Source organism: Pantherophis guttatus, chromosome 17 (assembly GCF_059756535.1).
Source record: "Pantherophis guttatus breed Tessera chromosome 17, ASM5975653v1, whole genome shotgun sequence".
Classification (NCBI taxonomy): Eukaryota; Metazoa; Chordata; class Lepidosauria; order Squamata; family Colubridae; genus Pantherophis; species Pantherophis guttatus.
The window spans coordinates 7724473-7748033 of record NC_142079.1 but is presented as its reverse complement, the minus strand read 5'-3'; the positions used below and the strand labels follow the sequence as shown (position 1 = coordinate 7748033).

At 44.7% G+C, this 23561-nt stretch overlaps 1 protein-coding gene across 3 annotated transcripts in view; it reads right to left on the bottom strand.

Annotated features, from left to right (window-relative positions):
- Positions 1–23561, bottom strand: part of LOC117658112 (tRNA (32-2'-O)-methyltransferase regulator THADA-like) — a 43443-nt gene that overhangs the window by 10077 nt on the left and 9805 nt on the right. For 2 of the 3 annotated variants that reach the window (XM_060683759.2, XM_060683762.2), the window contains exons 7-23: positions 22324–22471; positions 20779–20924; positions 18971–19052; positions 18488–18624; positions 16138–16335; positions 14101–14809; positions 13093–13245; positions 11531–11640; positions 10159–10319; positions 8974–9140; positions 8423–8608; positions 7497–7645; positions 6375–6518; positions 5391–5495; positions 3799–3999; positions 2808–2958; positions 854–1106 (exon numbers count right to left, since the gene is read on the bottom strand). In XM_060683759.2, coding sequence (XP_060539742.2) covers positions 854–1106; positions 2808–2958; positions 3799–3999; positions 5391–5495; positions 6375–6518; positions 7497–7645; positions 8423–8608; positions 8974–9140; positions 10159–10319; positions 11531–11640; positions 13093–13245; positions 14101–14809; positions 16138–16335; positions 18488–18624; positions 18971–19052; positions 20779–20924; positions 22324–22471 — 3200 coding nt within the window. The remainder of the gene's footprint in view (positions 1–853; positions 1107–2807; positions 2959–3798; positions 4000–5390; positions 5496–6374; positions 6519–7496; positions 7646–8422; positions 8609–8973; positions 9141–10158; positions 10320–11530; positions 11641–13092; positions 13246–14100; positions 14810–16137; positions 16336–18487; positions 18625–18970; positions 19053–20778; positions 20925–22323; positions 22472–23561) is intronic. The other variant, XM_087880200.1, reaches the window with a different exon arrangement.

Below are 23561 nucleotides of genomic sequence, written 5' to 3'. Positions count from 1 at the left end.
GTGTGGGGATGGAGGAAATGGGTAGATTAGGAGTTGAATAAATGCTAAATTAGGATTATTATATAGTTATATAGCTGAAGGTTGCTTCGAAAGGTATAGTATAGGGGGGATATAATAATAATGTTAGAAAAGAAATGGTTAGCATGTGGGGGGGGGTGTAAAAGGATGGTAAAGTATTATATAATTTGATATTAATTTGGATTTTATTTTGGAGAAGCCATGGGGGGAGGGGAGAGGGAGGGGGGGATAGGGAGGAGGGAGGGGGGAAAAAAGTGGGGAAAAATCTGTATTTGAAAAACTTTTTCAATTAAAAAAAAAAAGGGGGGAGCCCAAAATTTATACTGCTAAGTGAAACATTCGTTAAGTGAGTTTCATGGCCCCGTTTTACATCGTTTCCTGCCACATTACCGAACTAGGTAAGTGCTAGAAGGGAGGTGGAGTTTGTGGAGAGGAGGAGGAGGAGGAGGAGGAGAATGACTATGGAGTCCTTGGTGCTCTCTGAGCTTCATTCTTCTCTTGCAGACATTGCATTACCCAACTAGGTTACGTCATCAGTGCTAGAAGGGAGTGGGATTTGCAGAGAAGGAGGGAGGAAGAGGAGGACTGTGGGGTCCTTGGTGCTCTCCGAGCTTGGTTGTTCTCTTGCAGACATTTCATGACCCCACTAGCTAACATTATCAGTGCTAGAGATGTTAGCTAGCCAGTGCAGCCGTTGAGATGGTTCTCCTGCACCCTGAATGGGCTTGAACTCAAAGAGTCTTCATAGTTTTATTAACTTTAAATGACTCAGTGACCCCACCTTGATGATTTCATCCTGGTTTTGAGGTCCCACCAAATTGCCTTCCCAACTTACCTGTCCTGAGTGTCTCTGCTGGGCTGCAGCTTGGCCAGAAAAGTGAGGACAGCGTACAGGGAAGGACAGAGGTGGAATTTCCCTCTTCTCGGTCCTTCGGATATGGACACCTCCACAGCCAGGGACAATTCTCCAAGTAGGATGCTTCTCAAATGAACATGTCGGGCAAAGAGAGCTTCGGGGCTTACTCCGTCCTTGGCACGGCCGTCCTCGGAACTCCATTTCTGCCCGAGGAGGCGAACAGTCAAGGCGCCTGGAGGAAAACAAGATCGGAAGTTAGAAAGAACCGCGTTCCCAAAAAACAAATGAATGTACAGGTAATAGCAATAGCACTTAGACTTATATACCGCTTTACAGTGCTTTACAGGCCTCTCTAAGCGGTTTACAGAGTCAGCCTCTTGCCCCCCAACAATCTGGGTCTTCATTTTACCCACCTTGGAAGGATGGAAGCAGGGGTGAAATGCTCCCGGTTCACACCGGATCGCCTGATCCGGTAGCGATGGCAGCGGGTGGTTCAGAGAACCGGTAGCAAAAATCCCTGCCCCCCACCCCAATGCCCAGCTGAGCCGCGCGATCATCAGAGGCTTTTTTTAAAAAAAAAAATTTAAAAGCATTTTTTCTACAACCTCTTCGGCTGAAAAAATGCTTTTAAAAGTAAAAAAAAAAAAAAAAGCCTCTGACGATCCCAGCTGAGTTGCCTGATCGTCAGAGGCTTTTAAAAGCATTTTTTTTTAGAAATGCTTTTTAGAAAAAATGTTTTTAAAAGAAAAAAAAGCTTCTGACGATCAGGCAACTCAGCTGGGATCTCAGAGGTTTTTAAAAGCATTTTTTTTTTACAACCGAAGAGGTTGTAGAAAAAATGGTTTTAAAAGTAAAAAAAAAAAAACAAAAAAGTTGGCCATGCCCACTCAGTCACATTACCCCCACCACCAAGCCACGCCCACAGAACCGGTAGTAACAAATTTTACATTTCATTGGATGGAAGGCCGAGTCAACCTTGAGTCTGGTGAGATTCGAACTGCCAAATTCGAACTGCAGGAAGCTAGCAATCGGCAGAAGTAGCCTGCAGTACTGCACTCTAACCACTGCGCCACCGAGGCTCTAATATTTGCTTAGAGGCCACCATTGCAAATGGCAACTCAGTCATTAAACTATTTGTACCCAGACAACACACTGTTTAATTGAAAATGGAATTTTTACATGTTAAAAAATAAAAAAAAACTTTATGCCAAAAAACAAAGCAAAAAAAACCTCACTTAATCATTGCCTTCCTTAGCAACAAAAATGTTGGGCTCCATTGTAGTTTATTTATTGGTTCGATTTATATGCTGCCCTTTTCCGGAGACTCAGGGCGGCTTACAATGCGTTAAGCAATAGCCTTCATACTATTGTATATACCTACTTAGTAGGGCTTTCGGCCCCTTCCCAAGCGGTGTTGTTTCTATATAAAGCTGGCTTATTGCCCCCACAAACCGGGTCCTCATTTTACCTACCTCGGAAGGATGGAAGGCTGAGTCAACCTTGAGCCTGGTGAGATTTGAACTTGCAGTAATTGCAGGCAGCTGGTGTTACTTAACAGCGCTTTAGTCTGCTGAGCCACCAAGGCTCTTCTAGTTGTAAGTCAAGTACAGTCTTTTCTAGTGCCCAGGATGTGAGCCCAATAGTTCAAAAACATTTGAGATCTCCTAGGACAGAGGTGTCAAACTCAAGGGCCAGATCCGGACCACGGGGCCACCCTGGAAACAGCGAAGGACTGGCCTGCAGTGCCTCTACCAGCGAAAACGGAGCTCGGGAACACCGCATGTGGCCTTCCTGACCTCCGTTTTCCCTGGCAGAGGGTTGCGGGAGGCCGTCCCAGCAGAAAACGGAGCTTGGGAACCGAGAATCTGGATTGAAGACATCTCAGCAATGAAACAGATGTAAGCTTCCAAAGGAAGACCGTGAACGGATTTACCGAAAAGTTGGTTGGCTGCGTTTCTCATAGCCCAACTCGGGGAGCTTAGTGCCTTGAGGACTAACACCATCAGAGGTGTGATGTGTTGTTGCAGAGCAGGTCCAAGGTGGGAACCACGGACTAACGTTTGAAGGACGTGGACGGCAGAAACCTACAGAAGATAAAGGAAAAGAAATCAATTCACACATGGACTGGGGGGTGGATTCTAAATTTTTTTACTATCGGTTTTGTGGGCGTGGCTTATTTTGTGGGTGTGGCTTGGTGGTGGTGGTGGGGTAATGTGACCGGGTGGGCGTGGCCAACTTTTTTTTTTTTTTTAACTTTTAAAAGCATTTTTTTCTACAATCTTAAGAGGTTGCAGAAAAAAAATGCTTTTAGGAGCCTCTGACGATCAGGCAACTCAGCTGGGATCCCCAGAGGCTTTTAAAGGCATTTTTTTTTTCTACAACCTCTTCGGCCGAAAAATGCTTTTAAAAATGCTTTTAAAAGCCTCTGACGATCCCAGCTGAGCCGCGCGATCATCAGAGGCTTTTTTTCGATGGAAGCGGTTGTAGAAAAAATGCTTTTAAAAGCCTCTGACGATCCCAGCTGAGCCGCGTGATCATCAGAGGTTTGTTTTTTTTTTTTTACTTTTAAAAGCATTTTTTTCGGCTGAAGAGGTTGTATAAAAAATTCTTTTAAAAGTAAAAAATATATTTAAAAAAGCCTCTGATGAGGTGGGCGGGGTAAGCGAGCGGCGACCGGGCCGGGGACCGGTTCGGGGGCCGTGGCCAGCCAATGTTATTACCGGTTCTCCGAACTACTACAAATTTTTACTACCGGTTCGTGCGAACCGGGAGCAACCCACCACTGACATGGACCCAGAATTGATCAGAATATTAGGACTTGGTGTAGACATCACATAAAAGTCCCTGCTTGTCTTCTTCAGGGTTCAGTAGCATTCTGCTGGTCCATAAAGTACAGATGCAGATTAACAGAGTTGTGTCCTTACCTGAGGCAAATCCAGTGTCTGGTCTGAGCTGTGGGGGATCGGTTGGTTGGCCAAGGCGAGCAACGTCTGAAGGCAGTGAGTCAGAAGAGGCCGGGACTTGGCGGGATCTTCCCCTGTCGTAATGCATAGGAAGAGCATTGGGAAACCGGCTGCCCTGCGAGTGACGGAGCTTCCTCTGGGGCTGTTTAACAAAGCCAGACCCTTGAAAGAGAATTTTAGTGGTTAAGGAATTGGGTTAGAAAGCAAGAGGGCGTGAGTTCAAGTCCCGCCTTAGACGTAAAAGTCAGCTGGGTGACTTTGGGCCAATCACCAGGAGGCTGTGAGTTCTAGTCCCACCTTAGGCACGAAAGCCAACTGGGTGACTTTGAGCCAATCATCAGGAGATGGTGAGTTTATCTTTCCCGCCCTCCCTCTCCTCTCTCTCTCTTATTCTTTCTCTCCCTCCCTCGCTCTCTCTCTCTCCTTTCTCTTTTTCTTTCTCTTTCTTTCTCTCTCTTTCTTATTCTCTCCCCCACTCTTTCTCTCTCATTCTTTCTCTCCCCCTCCCTCCTTCTCTTTTTCTTTCTCTTTCTTTCTCTCTCTCTTTCTCTTCTCTTACTCTCTCCCCCACTCTTTCTCTCTCATTCTTTCTCTCCCCCTCCCTCCCTCCCTCTTTTTCTTTCTCTTTCTTTCTCTCTCTCTTTCTCTTCTCTTACTCTCTCCCCCACTCTTTCTCTCTCTGTCAGACTTTGATGCTATCTCAAAATAAATGAATTTCCAAACTGCCAATCTTTAAGGAAATCTTTTCTTTAATTGAGCACAGCCACCGGATCATGACTCGATGCGGACAAGACTGACCTTTTGCCCCCCAATCCCTCCCTTTCCGATCCCCAAATCTCTGCTTCTCATTGGCTATCTTCCAAGTCATTCTTCAGACTTCTTGTCTCGTCATTTCCCAGGAATGTCCCCCCCCTCCTCATTTCCACGACAACCCGACTTCAAAGGGATTTAGCAGGCAAAAATTCAGAGCTTATCTCTCTCTCTCCTCTGCTCTCTATGCCAGCGTTGAAGCGTTGACACTCTCATTCTTTCCCACTCCTCTCCCTTCCTTCCTTCCTTTCTTTTTCTCTTTCTCTTTTTTGTCTTCCTTCCTTTCTCTCTCTCTCTCTCTTTCCCTCTCATTCTTTCTCTCCCCTCTCCCTCCCTCTTTCTTTCTTTCTCTCTCTCTCTCTTTCTCTTTCTTTCTCTCTCATTCTTTCTCTCTCTCCCTCCCTCTTTCTCTCTCTCAAATTTATTGGTTGCCCATTTTAGCGCAACACTGGTTCACTTTAATGACCACAGCATCCACTTTATGACCCACTGCCACAAAAGCCATAAAATCAGCCACGTGAGTGATTTGCTTTACAACCATTGCAACTTACGATCATGATGGGCATGCTCCATTACTGCCATAAATGGAGGACTACCTCTATTTTGGAGGAGCACTTGTAGTATATTATTTTTTGGGGGGGAAGAATCCCCTCAGAGTCACCGAGAGTGAGTGGGCGGCCATATAAAATTTTTCTTAAATCAATAAATACCTGCTGGCAATGTGGCTAAATGAGAGATCCTACCTGGGTGAGCATAGTCTGTGGAATGTTTTGTAGCTCTGGGCTGGGGTGACTGAGCAGAGTGGTACAAAACTTGGTGAAGCCCACGCTGCAGCCTTCCACAGCTCCCTAATCAGAAAAGGGAAAGAAGGGGAGCAAAAAGAGAATTGATTGAAGTTCAGCTGCCAAAGATCAGATTCATGGACGGGGGGAAAAAAAATCCAGTCCTTAATTCTGGTCATAAGTTAAGAATTACCTGTAGCTGATTCTATACTTCACTCCACAACCTATTTTGTACTCAGGGAGAAGTTGCTGAGAGTGGGACACTAGCTTTAGAATAGAATAGAATAGAATAGAATAGAATAGAATAGAATAGAATAGAATAGAATAGAATAGAATAGAATAGAAATAAAGAATGGAATGGAATGGAATAGAATAGAATAGAATAGAAATAAGGATAGACTAGAATAGAATAGAATAAAATAGAAATAAGGAATAGAATAGAATAGAAATAAGGAATAGAATAGAATAGAATAGAAATAAGGAATAGAATAGAATAGAATAGAATAGAATAGAATAGAATAGAATAGAATAGAATAGAATAGAAATAAAGAATGGAATGGAATGGAATGGAATAGAATAGAATAGAAATAAGGATAGACTAGAATAGAATGGAATAAAATAGAATAGAATAAAATAGAAATAAGGAATAGAATAGAATAGAATAGAATAGAAATAAGGAATAGAATAGAATAGAAATAAGGAATAGAATAGAATAGAATAGAATAGAATAGAAATAAGGAATAGAATAGAATAGAATAGAATAGAATAGAATAGAAATGTCTAGGTTGCTTCTCTCCTTGGTTAGTTTCCATCCTTTGCTTATTAGTTCCCCCCCCCATTGCTTGAATCATGAATCAAGCTCATCATATTTCATTGATGGCAACCCACCAGGATTAAAGTTCCTTCACTAGCCTGTTTTGGTTCAATTCCTAAGGGATCCCTTACCCAATGCCGGCACTTCAGCAAGATGTCTTGGAACACCTTGGAAGCCATGTGGACAACCTGAAGAGGTAGGAAAGGCTCCCATCCTGCCGAGAGTGGCCGAGGTAGAACTTTCTCTGCGAGGCCTCCCAAGAGCATCCCAATTTCCTTGACAGTTAAAAGTAAAAGGTGAGAAAAAGTTAGGTGGAGTAAGGGAATTCTCGCATCTTCGATGCTACAGAGGTTTCGGATGTATCTAATGCTTCATGGTGCTATCCTATCTCCAATCCATGAGGTGGTGCAATCTTGAAAAGTCCATGAAAGAGTTTGATTTCATTGCCTGCTGACTGAACTTAAACTGGTAGCTGAACTAATCCATTTGTCAGGATTCGGTGTCGTCTCAAATAAACTGCATTTCAAACAAATAGTCCTTGATCAAAATCTTTCATTTATTAGGCACAACAATCGAAACTCCGACTCAGTTGCAGCCAACACTGACTTCCTGGTCCAAACCCACCCTTTCCTTTCCCCACTGCTCTGCTTCTCATTGGCCATCTTCCAAGTCACTCTGCTGTTATCTACTACTTCAGCTCAAAGGAATTTCCCCCCTCCCAACCCATCTCCTAGGGGATAGTATCTCCAGGGAAAATAAGTAGGTGAAAAGTCAAGCGTCCTCTTGCCAGATGCCCCCACCTTCTTCTTATGTCAGCACTGGAGTGAATGCAGCTTGGAGTGCTGACACCGTTTTTCTGAGTCTGCACATTGTGCTGAACCATATACTAATTAAAGAGGGTATCAGGATTCCAACGGATACACTAATTAAATCATTAGCCTTGAGGCCAAGCTTCAAAAGAAATCCAGTTATTTATTAGGAGCTTCATGTCAGCACATTCCAAGGGAAGCTAACTCTGACCCCACGTAATTTACGGCCCAGATTTGACCCTGTTTCCCCCCTCCCCCCAGGGTGTGTCATCAGTCACATTTGTCAATGGAGCAATTTCATGTGTGGTAAAGGTCACTCCCCGCTGGCCGCTGTGGGTAACCCTGGGAGACAGCCTTGAGAGAGAGCATTAGGAGAACTGCCCTTTTGAGCACAGACTGGATTAAATCTTTCACGCAAGAAACTCGAAGTATTCAACTACTCACTTTAACCGAGACCCAACAACAGGTCAGAATGAGGCTGTGTTCCTCGGAGAGGAGAACCATATCTTCTTCCTCCTCCTCCTCCAAGCCTTTTCCTAGCCGGATGAGGCTGCCAATGGCATTTCCCATGTCTGCAAAGGAGGGTGATGAAGCTGCCCCAAGTAAAATAAATAAATAAATAATAATAATAATAATAATAATAATAATAATAATAATAATAATAATAATAATAATACGTTTGGTTGGCATATTTCTTTGCCAATCAATTTCAGCCATGGCTTTTGCTCATCAACATAAGTTAGAAATGTTCTCCTACTTAATCTATATACATAAAAGCGAAAACCATTCACGCATTAATCACAAAATCTCCAGAACCATAAAGGCTACAAGCTTGAAATTTGCCACGTATGTTCCTCTTGGCTTCTAGGTGCTCACTAACAAAGGACCATCAGAGTATTAGTATTTCCTATATTATGATTAACATGCTCTGATGCTAAGGAGTTCCATTCACCACCTGAAAATAAATCTGTTCCAAATGCAAAACACAAGCAGAGGAGAGGAGTTTCACTTTCTCTCCTTGATTAGTTTCCATCCATTGCTTCTTGTCCTGCCTTCTGGTGCTTTGGAGAATAGCTTGACTCCCTCTTCTTTGTGGCAACCCCTGAGATATTGGAAGACTGCTATCATGTCTCCTCCCTTAGTCCTTCTCTTCATTAAACTAGACATACCCAGTTCCAGCAACCGTTCTTCATATGTTTTAGCCTCCAATCCCCTAATCATCTTAGTTGCTTGGACTCCAATTCCCAGCTTTGCTGGCTGGGGAATTCTGGGAGCTGGAAGTCCACCCATCTTAAAACTGCCAAGGTTGAGAAACACCTGGTTAAATGATCCTGATTACAGATTTTTTTTTCCTGCTGGCTTGGGCTTACCGTGTTGGTCTGTGCTTGATGCTTGATGACTTTGCAACACGCTCAAGAGTAAATCACTGACGTCTCTCACTGCAATCACCAAACGCTGAAAGAATAACCGCCAGTGTGGCATCTTCTGGGCTTCTAACATAGAAGACACAACCTCCGGTTCTTCAAGCAGGCATCTCCGTAATGCCAAAATCACCCCTGCAGGAAATCAACAGAAGACCTGGAACCATCATCTCATACCCGCTAAAAATTAAGGAATCCAACTCGCAAAACATCCCTGGCCTCGAGTTGCCATAAACAAAGGGGATGGGAAATCGGCAAAGCAACAAGGCAGCCAAAAACGAAAGCACATTCCAGACATATCTCTCTCAAGGATGTCTCCCAGGGTTACCCACAGCGGCCCGGTGGGGAGTGATCTCTACAACCCACAAATTCTTTGAAGATGTTTCACTTCTCATCCAAGAGCTGAAGCTCATAGCATCTTCCATATAAATATATGTCCCCGCCACTTTTTTTAAAATTTTAATCTCTCAGGAGAAAAAAAAAAAGAATGAGGTACTGACCATGTATTGGGGTTGTGTGAGCTGCCAACAATAAGTCACGAGAAGCTGTGACAAAATGGTTCCGTAGCATGTTGAGCAAATGTTCAAGAAAAGAGAGATATTTGCATGGCATAGTTGGCTCCTTCTCGGTTCCCAACAATGACTGCTCCAAGATATGACGATCCAACCTGATGGAGTTAAGCAGAGGTGAACTTGGCCCAACAGACTCGATCCTGAACACAGTCACTGTTGGGTTGATGGAACAAGTCCAACTCTGTTATTTCTGTTATTCTGACTTGTCTTCCTCCCTCCCTCCCTATCATTTTCCTTCCTTCCTTCTTTCTTCTTTCTTTCCTTCTTTCTTTCCTTTCCTTTTTCCTTCCTTCCTTCCTCCCTCCCATTTTCCCTTCTTCCATTTTCCTTCCTTCTTTCCCTTTCTTTCCCTCTTTCTTTCTTTCCTCCCTCCCTCCCATTTTCCTCCCTTCCTTCTTCCTTCTTTCTTTCTTTCCTTTTTCCTCCCTCCTTCCCATTTTCCCTTCTTCCATTTTCCTTCCTTCTTTCCTTTTCTTTCCCTCTTTCTTTCTTTCCCTTTCTTTCTTTTTTCCTCCCTCCCTCCCATTTTCCTCCCTTCCTTCTTCCTTCTTTCTTTCTTTTTTTCCTTTTTCCTCCCTCCCTCCCTCCCATTTTCCCTTTTTCCATTTTCCTTCCTTCTTTCCCTTTCTTTTCCTCTTTCTTTCTTTCCCTTTCTTTCTTTCTTTCCTCCCTCCCTCCCATTTTCCTCCCTTCCTTCCTCCCTCCCTCCCTCCCATTTTCCTCCCTTATTTCCTTTTCCTTCCTTCCTTCCTTCCTTCCTTCCTTCCTTCCTTCCTTCCTTCCTTCCTTCTTTCTTTCCTTCCTTCTTTCTTTCTTCTCTTTCTTTCCTTCTTCCTTTCTTTTCTTTTCCTTTCTTTTCTCCCTCCCTCCCTCCCATTTTCCTTCCTTATTTCCTTTTCCTTCCTTCCTTCCTTCTTTCTCTTTCTTTACTTTCCTTCCTTCCTTCCCTCCTCCCTCCCCCCTCCCTCCCTCCCATTTTTCTCCCTCCCTCCCTCCCTCCTTCCTTCCTTCCTTCCTTCCTTCCTTCCTTCCTTCCTTCCTTCCTTCCTTCCCTCCCTCTTTATTTCAGCAACTGAGCTTAAAGGCCAAGAAAATCAGGAAATAAAGTCTTACTTGGGAAGCAGAGTCTTCATCACTGCTGCCCCTGCTTCGCTCTCTTGGACCCGGGGACTGCTTACGGCTTCTAGGGCCCACCCAAAAAGAGCTACAGCAGCAGAGCCCGGCAAATCTGGTGGGAAGTAAGAGATCAGCAACTCTGAGGCCAACTCACGGATCTGGGTGGAAACAGAAGAAAGACTCCGTAAGGCGAAGACCTCTAGCAGATGACAGGGCGCCCTGCATTGTGTCCAGCAAGCTGGGAAATAGTTTTCAAGCAGGCTTCTGTTCAGAAATGAACATTAGGGAAGGATGAAGGAGGTGTTTTCATATGCCTAATCTTCTCTGGAGCCACAGAAGTGTGTGCATGAAGCGAACTGGTGGTAACACCATGATCTGTCCCCGTCCACACACACACACACAAACACAGCCAGCCGAGGGTTAAGAAAGTACTTGGCACGCACACAGGTCGTTATCTCAAACTTGGCAGCAATATAATCACCGTCTGCCAAGAGCTTTTACTGCAACAGATAACATAAAATTACATACACATTGCAAATAGTCCAGCAAAACAATATTCCTTTCGGCAGCTTCAGACGTTGTCCAAGTGACTAGCCAAAGTTCGTTTTTGTTCGTCACGGAGTTTTATCAGCCACCACCCTCTCTTATATAGTCTCTGGGGTGTGGTCCAGTGACTCAGTTCTAATCCCTAGCACGCCTCCTTAACTGCTGCAACCGTTTATCACGCCTTCGTTGGCGTGCATCCAGGAATGACAGCTCTCCTTCGCTCTCATCCGAGACACCTGGCTCCTGGCTAATCTCCTCTCCCTCGGCCGGCACCTGAGACAATGCCAGAGGGGAGGGGCCTGGAGAGGGAAGCCTGGCTGACTCCTCTTCCTCATGTTCGGAGCTTTCTTCCTCCGATGAGATAGGCTCAGAGGGCATGGCCACAACACACCAGTTGAAACCCACCACTGCTCCAGAGGTCTCAAGATGGCTTCCAGGTCTGAAAATAGGACTATCTATCAGCAGAGCTCACCACAGGGCACAACCAAGCTCCTTCATTGCATCACCCAGCAAGGTTCCACCAAAGTTGATTCAGACAAACATTACTCCCCATGGGAGCCTGACCGCAACCAATAGAATACATTGTCCTTGCCACAGGAACAGGAAGCTCAAGTTCAACGGCCAAGAGAGGGTATAAATACCTCTCGCTCTCCACGCCGTGTGTTCCGCTCCCCAGAATCACACGTGCTTGGTGGGTTCGGCTTCACCATTACATCATCTTTCCAATCAGCCTCCGTCTTTCCAGTGTCTTTCTCTCCACTTGGAACTGAACCCAGATGGACATTTCTTCCAACATTAGCGAAGGCTAGGTGGACCGCCATACCTCATTCGTGCTATCCTGCAAACAGCTCAACAGCGCCAATGTGTTCCCAGTGGAAAAAATGTCCCAGTAGCCTTTATCCGTGGACCAGCATAATAAGGTAGCCATGTTGCCTGGAGAGACAGCAAACATAGCTTAGGAAGAAGGAAGAAGCTTATCTGAAGAGCGTCTGGTGAACTAGATCGTACATGGGAAATTGTGGGGAGGGAGGAGAAGATTGCCACCCCAATCCTTTTCCAAATGATTCCAGCCCATCTTTTTTGTACATCCCTCCCTCCTATTATCAATCAATCAGAATAGAGGGACCTCAGAGGTCTTCTAGTCCAACCCCTTGCTCAAGCAGGAGAACCTATACCATTTCAGACAAGTGGCTGTCCGGTCTCTTCTTAAAAACCTCCAGTGATGAAACAACCATAACAGTGGTGGGATTCAACATTTTTTTACTGCCAATTCTTTGGGTGTGACGTGGCATGGCTTGGTGGGTGTGGCTTGGTAGGTGTGGCTTGGTGGGTGTGGCAGGGGAAGGATACTGTAAAATCTCCATTCCCACTCCACTCCAGGGGAAGGTTACTGCATTCCCCATAATCCCCATTTCTTCCCGATCAGCTGGGACTCGGGAGGCAGAGAATAGATGGGGGTGGGGCCAGTCACAGGTGGTATTTACCAGTTCTCCGAACTACTCAAAATTTCCACTACCAGTTCTCCAGAACTGGTCAGAACCTGCTGGATTTCACCCCTGCATCTATTTAATCTTAAACTGGTGCAGAGTGCGGCCGTGCGGGTGGTAATGGGAGCGACATGGCGTTCCCATGTAGCACCGCTCCTGCGCGAGCTGCACTGGATCCCGGTGGTCTTCCCGGTGCGCTTCAGGGTTTTGGTTACCACCTTTAGAGTGCTCCATGGCTTAGGACCTGGTTACCTACAGGACCGCCTACTACCACCAATAGCCTCCCACCGGCCGGTACGCTCTCATAGAGAGGGACTCCTCCGGGTGCCGTCAGCCAAACAATGTCGACTGGCGGCCCCTAGGGGGAGGGCCTTCTCTGTGGGGGCACCTACTGTCTGGAATGAGCTCCCGCCGGAGATACGGAGGATCCCGGATCTGCGCACCTTCCGCCGCGCTCTAAAGACCTTTTTATTTCACCAGGCGGGCTTGGCCTAATCTTTTCCCTCTTTTTTAATATGTAAATTTTAATCTGTTTTTAAATTATTGGGGTGTTTTAATTTGTCTGGGCCAAAATTGTTTAATTCGATTTTATCTGGTTTTTAAATTTTTTGTATTTTTTGTATTTATGTATTTTATTGTTTGGCTGTTCACCGCCCTGAGTCCTTCAGGAGTAGGGAGGTATACAAATCAAATAAATAAAATAAATAAATAAACTTAGCCCCTTCTTAACCCCTCCTTCCAGTGTAGATGGAGATTCCACCACAGTCCTCATTGGATCCCTATTTTTGAAGGCTACACCACCGCGTGGGCTTGTGCTGACTGAAGGAATCTGAGATTTGGAGGCCAACCCTTGTTTTCTCCATCCTTGGGCTGGAGAAGGTGGGATAAAGCCACTTACGTGGAGGCTGGCCCTTCTTTCTCTCGGGTCTCCAAGTGTCTGTGAAGGTCTCCAAGATGGCTGCCAGGAGAAGAAGAGCTGTTTTCCTCCTTTGGTAGTTGGAACCTGACATCAGAGACGTCGTGCAGAGCTTCAGCAGCCAATACACAAACTCTAAATAGAGAAAGATAAATATTTTTTGCATGACCTACACAAAGGTGCATGAATGAGGATTCTGGGGAACATCAGGGTGGAGAAAGATTAATGTTCTGTTCTCTGTGAGGAGGGGATTCTGGTCATTATTTGAGGAGTGGTCCCAAATTTGGTCATAATTTGAGGATATATGTGTGTGTGTGTTTAGATATGTATATATCGGGTGGGTTTCACTTACCTTTGCTACCGGTTCGCTCGTGCGCATGCTCGCTTCAGTTGCGCGCGTGCCACTTCTGTGTATGCGCAGATTGTATTTGATGACATCCGGGGGTGGGCGGAGCCTCCCGCCACTGCTGCTACCGGTTTGCCCCGGTTTGGGCGAACCTAACCCACCATTGGTATGTATATATCTGTGTGTGTGTGTGTGTGTGTGTATAAAAGGAAGGAAGGAAGGAAGGAAGGAAGGAAGGAAGGAATCAAAGAAAGAAAGAAAGAAAGAAAGAAAGAAAGAAAGAAAGAAAGAAAGAAAGAAAGAAAGAAAGAAAGAAAGAAAGAAAGAAAGAAAGAACAGCTTCACTAATCTTCAAATCCCTCTGTTAACCATCTGTTATTATATTTAGCGCGCAGAAAGTCCATAAACGGTTTCCAGTCTCTTACAAAGCTGTCTAGTCCATTATCTCTAATCAAACCAGTTCATTTCACCATCTCTGCTAATTCAGTCAATTTCAAAATCCATTTCTTCAACAGCTCCTTTTTCTATCCAATGTTCGTCAACAACAATCCTCACAAGCCGCACACGATCTTCATTTGAGGACTACCTAAATTTGACCCATTGTTTCTGGCACAGCCTCTAAGCATGGTTAGGAGGTAACTCACCTACAGCTTGAAGGACTTTCCTTTCTTGGTCCTTTCTGACCAAGCTTTCCTTCTGGTTGGCCTTCTGTTGCCGAAGCACAGCTAGAGAACTGTCCCTCATTCTGACCAAAGCCTTCTTCACCATGGCTTGAAGGAGTTGCCGAAAAGAAGAGGAATCGCAACTCAAATTCAGGGGCAGGAATTCTTTTAAGAGTTGGATCTCCCTCTCCGATAAGACCTGACTGGTCTTGGGAGCTGAGCAGAGGAAGCCCAAGGCTGCCAGACGGACAATTTCTTCTTTGGAGAAGAGGCACCAGGTGAGTCTCTTCAAGGTCTCCTCATCTGTGAGCAAGTCTCCTGCAAGGGACTTTTGAACATTCAACAAGGAGACCCACGCTCGGAGCTGAGAGGCCTCCCTGCCCCCAAATCTTGTGGCCAGCAGCGCGTAAGAAGCAGGAAAGACTCTCAAAGTCCACCCGAGAAGATGGCTGGAGGCGTTGCTTTGAAGGAAAGGGTCAGAAGAGGTCAAGGCACTAGAGAGGGTCGGTAACCAACAACTGGACCACTTGTGAGCCAGTTGTTCTTCTGAGACTTCATCCTTCACCTCCGTCCAGGCTTTGCGCTGCAGTCGTAGGAGAGTTTTGTACAAATCCGAAGCGATGGGACACAGACGGTTGGTGGACAAGCAGTTGAAGAGGTGTTGAGGGAGATCGGCATAGATCTCCAGAACCTTGGCAGAAAAATCCACAAAGCAATATCATCAGAATCCATAAAACCATGATTCTTTTACCCAACATATTTAATATCTGGACAGGTTGGGGAGGAACTTCAGGAAGAACAAAGATTAAGATCAGAATGTACTGGCAACATAAACAGGTGGTCCTTGACTTATGACTGTAGTTGAGCCTACAATGACAGTTACAGGTAGTCCATAACTGAGCCCAACATTTCTGTTGCTAAGTGAGATGGTTGTTAAGTGAGTTTTGCCCCATTTCACAACTTTCCTTGCTGATTAATTGTTTTAACTGTCAGGAAATTTCTCCTTAGTTCTGAATTGCTTCTCTCCTTGATTAGTTTCCACCCATTGCTTCTTGTCCTGCCTTCAGGTGCTTTGGAGAATAGCTTGACTCCCTCTTCTTTGTGGGCAGCCCCTGAGATATTGGAACATTGCTATTATGTCACCCCTAGTCATAATAATAATAATAATAATAATAATAATAATAATAATAATAATAATAATAATAATAATAATAATAATATTCTTTGCTTATACATAGTAATAATTGATCATAATAATATATTGTTTACTTATTCATAATATTAATCTTTCATAATTTACTTATACATATTGGTAACTTTTTTATTTTCTAAATTCTACTTCTGTTGTCTATCCATTGATAAAACAAGTCCCATGTTAAAAAAAAAATCTGTTTCTTCCTTGTCCTTTATTTTTAATGTCAGTTTATCCATCTCTGCACAGTTTAGTATCTTTCTATCTGCACATGATCTTAACGATCATTGTCGAATATGACACAGTCAGGCAATTCTGAAAATTGAGAGTATCATTTCGAGAACAATCCAGATGGCCAATTTTATACTGTAACTAGCTGTTAACCCAGCGTTGCCCGGGTATACCGGAGGGAGCCGCCTTGTGGAATACTGTGAAGCCGTTACCATGGCAACTCCACTGTGCTGTACAATAGAAGCCATTTTAAGGCACAACAGGCTGTATCTTAACAGAACGTGAATCCAAAATGCACACTATCACTGTCAAAAGGACTGTGATTTGACACTATAGATATAATTCATTCCTTTTCATTTCAGCGGCCCAGGCGTTCCAGAGTTATGCTGGAACACACACACACACACACACACACCAAGGGGTGTTAGGGGTGTCTTACCCCCACAGTATTTTTTTCCAGGGAGTAAGTCATCTGTATACTAAGTTTGGTTGAAATTGCTCGAGGCATTTCAGAGTTATGCTGGAACATACACACAAAGACACATCCACAGCCATTTGTATATAGATAAATAATTTATAGCAAAAGAGATACTTACCTTTTGGGGGCCCAAGTAGGGAAGAATTGCACTGAGTGCGAAATATCTCGCTCTTGCTTCCCAAGGCATGAAAATAACCCTTTGCAGGTACTCTCTAAACAGGGATCTCTCCGGATCCCCAAAGCGATCACATTCCAGGCTGTAGATCTCTAAGAGAATTCGAAAGGAGCTGTGGACAAAATCGCTCACTCCTTCTGTCTGGATCAGGATGGGAGAGAAGCCGATCGAGAAATAAAAGAGGTGTCAATGGAAGTTATTTCAGGGAGTCCTCGACTTACAACAGTTCATTTAGTGACCAAAGTTACAACGGCACTGAAAAAAATAATTTAGGACTGTTTTTCACACTTACGACCATTGCAGTATCCCCCATAGTCACGTGTTCAAAATTTGGACGCTTGGCAACTGACTGATACCTCCTGACAAGCAAAATCAGTGGGGAAGCCAGATTCATATAACAACCATTTTACTAACTTAACAACTGCAGCAATTTGCTTAACAAACGTGGCACGAAAGGTCCTAAAATGGGGTAAAACTGACTTAACAAATGTTTCGCTTAGCGACAAAAAATTTTGGGCTCCATTGCAGTCGTAAGTCGAGAACTAACTGTATACATGGAAAGAGACACAGATCACTCCATTTCAAGGCGATACAAGCTTGGGATCAATGAACCATGAAAATTTTGGACCTCATCTTCTCTCTCTCTCTATTGTTATCCAGTAAAAGGCCCCTTTTTAAAAATTTGGGTTTATTTTTTAGTGGATTCACCGTGTTATTTGTATCTTCTCCCATGCTACCTTTATCATTTAATGACTGTTTTGGGGTGTTTTGATATCTGCCTTGACTTGATTTCTGGGGCCTGCAGTTTTCGTGCAAGATGATCAGAAATTTTTGGGCAAGATTATCAGAAAAGCTTATCTTTTCTTCTTTGGCTGAGACAGAAGGACTGGCCCAGTTGGCTTTCAGTCAAAGGCAGAACTAGACTTCCCAATCACCCAGTTTCTAACTTAATGCCTTAACCATTACGCCAAATTGGCTCCCTTGTTTGTATACCATATTATCAAGGGCAGTGGTGGGTTTCAAAAATGTTTACTACCGGTTCTGTGGGTGTGGCTTGGTGGGTGTGGCATGGCTTGGTGGGCGTGGCAGGGGAAGGATACTGTAAAATCTCCATTCCCACCCCACTCCAGGGGAAGGATACTGCAAAATCCCCATTTCCTCCCAATCAGCTGGGACTTGGGAGGCAGAGAATAGATGGGGGCGGGGGCCACTCAGAATTTTTACTACCGGTTCTCCGAACTAATCAAAATTTCCGTGACCGGTTCTCCGGAACTGGTCAGAACCTGCTGAAACCCACCTTTGATCAAGGGTGGGCTGCTGGGGATTCGGGAGAACCTCTAGCTAAGATTCTGTGTACAGAGAACTCCCAAATCCCACTCCTGGATGGCCCCGCCCACCCTGCCCCGCCCCTCCCAGGAGTCCCCACGCGGTCCATTTTGGATGCAGGTAAGTGCAGGGCGCGTGTGGAGGCTCAGGGAGGGCGAAAAAAAGGCCTACCGGAAGTTCGGGAAGGCCGGAAATGGGCCTGTTTCCGGCTTCCAGAGGCTCTCCGGAGCCTGGGGAGGCAGTTTTCACCTTCCAGTTGAGGCTCAAGGAAAGCCTCCGGAGCCCGGGGAGGACAAAAATGACCCCCCTGCCATGGTGCAGGAGGCCGATTAGGCCACACCCACCATGGCCACGCCCACCCAGCAACTGGGCAGAGAACCCCTTGCTAAAATTTTTGAAGCCCGCCCCTGCATATTATCATGTACAAACAGTATTTATTTACATTTTTTTTTTTATGCCGCCCTTCTCTGGAGACTCAGGGCGGCTTACAATGCGCTAAGCAACAGCCTTCATACTTTTGTATATTTTATACAAAGTCAGTTTATTGCCCCCACAAACTGGGTCCTCAATTTACCTACCTTAGAAAGGATGGAAGGCTGAGTCAACCTTGAGCCTGGCGAGATTTGAACTTACTTTAATTGCAGACAGCTGGTGTTAAATTACAGTGCCTTGTCTGCAGAGTTATCCAGGCTCCTGATATTGATACTTCAATATCATTTGGCATTGGAAGATTAAATTGCATCGCTCAAAGGTGTGTAAACACAAGATATTCAACCATCAAAGCAACCAAATTATAGAAAATAATGACGGAATTTCAAACCATGTCAGTTCTTCCTAGATTTAAGAAAGCTTTTGTGCAGCCCATTCTTTTTGCAACGTGGGTAATTTTATGGGGTGACATTTGGAAAGCGGAAAGAATGAAACCTTCTCCGCCTCCCCTTAAATAAAAATAAATATGGTGACTTACTAGACTTTCTGCATTGTTCCAAACAATCTTGTTTAGCCTTTGGAGAAGTCCTGAATTGTCACCCAGCAATGAGCTCTCCTTGACTTTCCAGAGGTCCTTCAAACTTTCTCGGACACGTTGAAGCCACAGAGAAAAAACTGGGAAAGCAATAAGGAATCAATTAGGCTATTAAAGGTAATGTTGAAACGATTCTCGCATCTTAGTTACTTACTCATTTTTCTTTAAGTTTGGTCTATCTCGGGTGAAATCCACCAGGTTCTCACAGGTTTAAGATTCTCTGCACAGAATCTTAGCTAGAGGTTCTCCCGAACCCCTGCGAACCCCCAGCAGCCCACTCCTGGCAGAGATTTGTTTAAGAATCATGGCCAATAAAAATCGTAAAATTGGATGCGACACTTAAAAGAATGATTCTACTTGAAGGGAGAAGAGAAGATGGCCACGACTTGCTGTCTGAATGAGATGCGGGCATGTGATTTTGCCTACCTTGGAAGGAGTAATAAGAGCAGCTTGTGGGTTCTTCTATCACGTCTAAAACAGCTGGAAAGAGGACATCCAGCAACAAGCACTGCGGGAAAGCAAAAATAATGAAGTTCAGGAAAAACGGAGGAAATTGCAAACACATCGAGATAATTTTTTTAAAAAAAATGAATTTAGGAGGGCTTGTTTTGTAAATAAGGCAACTTCTTCTTGTGGCCCGCCGGCGACCAGCAGAGCTGGCAGTAGAGTCGGACAGTGAGGAGGTTGGGGAGGAACTTGGGCCAGTCCTGGGGGCTGGGGAAAGCTCGGACAAGGGCTCTGCATCGGAGGCAGAGAGGGGGCCAAGGCCATCTGATAGTTATGTGCAGCCTCCGGAGTCTGACAGCAGCGAGACAGAAGAATAGCGGGAGCCTGTTCCCAGTGTGCGCATGCGCAGAGCTGCCAGACGACAGGAACAATTAATAAAACAGGGTCGACTTGGGAGTAAGGCTTGGAGATGATTGGCCCCTCCCATAAGACATAAAAGAAGAGCAAACGGGATGTGAGCTTTTGCAGGAAGCAATTAGTTCATCTGGCCAATTCAAGATTTGAAAGTTCTGTTTGTGACTCTGTGCCAAGTTTGGCCTTGCCCTGCGTCTGGAAATTAGCTCTCTGGCAGCGTTCCACGTGAGATAGGTGGATTACCTTCCTCTGAAGGACTGTTTATCAAGCCTTACAGACTGTAAACAAAAGTAATTTTCAGTTTAATAAATAAAAGAGGTTTTGCAGGACTAAGATTGTGCTTTATACTTTCTAAGGAAGCCTAGGTCACAACACTTCTTTAGAGAAACAGAGAATGCCAATTCACAGACAACACCTCAACTTTAAAAATAGTTTTTAAACTTGTCTATGGAATTTGAACTTATCTATGGAATCTGCACAGAAAGATCCTATCAGGCCCTGGAGGCCAACTTTTCTTTTGGATCTTCAGGGTTGCCACACTTAATGCTGTGGGAAAGTGCGGGGAGGGGTGGGGTTGCATGGAGTTGTAGAAGTATTTAGCCATAACAACATTCTTTTCTCTGAGAGTCAAGGACGTTCAGCCTGTACCTGGAATGGCGTGACTGAGAGGCATCTCCAGTTGGGACAGTGGATTGATTGGACCATGTGGTGGGCATGTAGGTGCAGGGGAAGGGACTTTGACTTTATTTTGGGTGGGGAAAACCCGGGGGCTTTCAGATTTGGGTTTTCCCAGATGTGCCATCATGACATCTCTAATAAAATGGAAGAAGGGACGTGGTGGCTCAATGGCTAAAATGCTGAGCTTGTCGATCGAAAGGTCGGCAGTTCAGTGGTTCGAATCCCTAGCGCCGCGTAATGGGGTGAGCTCCCGTGACTTGTCCCAGCTTCTGCCAACCTAGCAGCTCGAAAGCACGTAAAAAATGCAAGTAGAAAAATAGGGACCACCTTTGGTGGGAAGGGAACAGCGTTCTGTGCGCCTTTGGCGTTGAGTCATGCCGGCCACATCACCACGGAGATGTTTCCGGACAGCGCTGGCTCTTCGGCTTTGAAAGGGAGATGAGCACCGCCTCCTAGAGTCGGGAATGACTAGCACGTATGTGCGAAGGGAATCTTTACCTTTACCTTAATAAAATGGATCTTTGAGGAATTGCTTGCCTTAGTAGGGGGTATTATTTGGAACCCTGACAAATCAATTGCTCTTCAGGTTAATGAACTGGTCATTCGTAACTTGGGCCCTGATGTTCATCCAGCTTTGTGTTATGCTGGAATAATTATGTTTAAGGTATTTTAAAAACGATAATGTTAAAGGGTACCTTTTGCGGGGTACCACCATCCAGAAGACAGCTCAAGATCTCTTTCTTGCAACAGGTTAGTAAGCCACGAGTCATCACCAGCTTCTCCAAACCACCTGGGTTCAGGGTAGAAGCGGGGATCCAAAGTGCCCCAAACTGGCACCCCCCTGGGCAAAAAATAAAATAAAAATCCAAATATGCTATCAATATCAATTCCGTCCTTCAGTTGGCTCAGGAAGAAGAGGAGGGGTGGAGGAAGAAAGATGAGGAAAAGAAGGAGAAGAAGATGAGGAAATGAGGAGGGGGACGAAGAAAGATGAGAAGGAGATGATGATGATAAGGAGATGAAGAGGAAGAGAAGGAGAAGAAAACAATGAGATGAGGAAGAAGAGGAAGAGAAGGACAAGGAAGAGGAGAAGAAGATGAGATGAGGAGGAAGAGAAGGAGAAGAAAATGAGAAGGAGATGAGGAGGAAGAGGAAGAGAGGGACAAGGAAGAGGAGAAGGAGAAGAAGATGAGAAGGAGATAAGGAGCAAGAGGAAGAAGGTGAAGTAAACGACGAGATGAGGAGGAAGAGAAGGACAAGGAAGAGGAGAAGAAGGAGAAGAAGATGAGAATAAGATGAGGAAGAGAAGGAGAAGAAAATAATGAGAAGATGAGGAAGAGGAAGAGGAAGAGAAGGACAAGGAAGAGGAGAAGGAGAAGAAAATGATGAGAAGGAGATGAGGCGGAAGAGGAAGAGGAAGAGAAGGAGAAGGAAGAGGAGAAGGAGATGAGGAAGAGAAGGAGAAGAAAACGATGAGAAGGAGATGAGGAAGAGGAAGAGAAGGACAAGGAAGAGGAGAAGAAGGAGAAGAAGATGAGAAGGAGATGAGGAGGAAGAGGAAGAGAAGGAGAAGAAAACGAGGTGAGGAGGAAGAGAAGGACAAGGAAGAGGAAAAGAAGGAGAAGAAGATGAGATGAGGAGGAAGAGGAAGAGGAAGAGAAGGAGAAGATGATGATGAGAAGGAGATTAGGAAATGAGGAAGAGGACGAGAAGGAGAAGAAGGAGATGAAAAGGAAGAGAAGGAGAAGAAAATGAGAAGGAGATAAGAAGGAGAAGACCTGCTGATCAGAACCACCTGAGATTTACTGACAGTTAGAAAAAAGAGCCTTGATAGTACAGTGGTTTAGTGCACCCTGTTATTAACACCAGCTGCCTGCAATTACTGCAGGTTCGAATCTCTCCAAGGCTCAAGGTTGACTCAGCCTTCCATCCTTTCTAAGGTAGGTGAAATGAGGACCCAGTTTGTGGGGGCAATAAGCTGACTTTGTATAAATATACAAAAAAGGATGAAGGCTATTGCTTAGCGCATTGTAAGCCGCCCTGAGTCTCCGGAGAAGGGCGGCATATAAATCAAATTAAAAAAAAAATAATAATCTGTGAGTTTTCTCAAAGATATTTCTCAAAGAGGCATAAGCTACGCAATATTTGCAATCAAAACGGTGCCTCCCTCGAATAAATGAACGGGCGAGAAAGAGAGCTGGCCACGTGCGCCAAGGAAAGGAACACAGACCTGAGCATACCTTTGCGTTCCTCTGTTCTTTGGGCATTCCAATTCATTAGGAGATAAAACGCCCAGATGGCTTTGGCTCCTGCTTCAACTTCTGGGGCTGTATTCACCATCATGCTCACCGTAGTTCCAGCCAGGAGACGGTTGTCTTTGCAGGCGGTCTGCAACCAATACCCAAGAGGTCAACCTAAACCAGGATTTTGTTTCAGTAGAGGTTTTTTTTTTTTAATTTAATTTATATGCCGCCCTTCTCCGGAGACTCAGGGCGGCTTACAATGCATTAAGCAATAGCCTTCATCCTTTTGTATATTTATACAAAGTCAGCTTATTGCCCCCACAATCTGGGTCCTCATTTTACCTACCTTAGAAAGGATGGAAGGCTGAGTCAACCTTGAGCCTGGCGGGATTCGAACCTGCAGTAATTGCAGGCAGCTGGTGTTAAATTACAGAGCTCTGTCTGTTGAGCTATCCAGAGGTTTGATCTCTGGCAAAATGACACCGTTCAAGATTCTCCTTATTTCGGGCCAGTCTCTCCCACCCCATAGCTCTCTCTCCGTCGGAGCTATTTTTTTGAATCCCCCCATAGAATTTCCTCCCTTCAGATTTGTACGTTCTACAAAACTGGGATCTCCTAAAAACCTGCAGATCCTGATTTTAATATGGGGGGGGCTCTCGATTGACTATATACAAAACAAATATGGGACTAAAAAGTTGCAAATAGCTTATGAATGAAATATTTAAATGATTTTTCTTCTTATTCTGATATTTTGGTACCTATGGGGGAGTTAAAGAGTAAGGGGGAGTTAAGAGCTTATAGTTAGTTTGTTTATGTTAGATTATGTTTGTTAAATGCAATACCTTGGATTTTACTCTGGGAAGTCGGGGGGGGAGGGAGGGAGAAGGGAATGGGTGGGGGGAGGAGGGGGGAGAAATCTGTTTGTAAAACATTCTAAAACTTTTCAATTAAAAAAAAAGATTAAAAAAAATATGGGTGGCTCTCTTTTGGTGGCATACATTTAAAAATATGGAACTTGTATATGGAATTTCAACCGATCTATGGAATTTGCATATTCCATATAGGCATAGACTGGGTGTGTCTAGTTTGATGAAAAGACGGACTAGGGGAGACATGATAGCAGTCTTCCAATATCTCAGGGGCTGCCCCAAAGAAGAGGGAGTCAAGCTATTCTCCAAAGCATTTGAAGCAGGGGTGAAATCCAGCTCGTTCTGACAGGTTCTGGAGAACCGGTA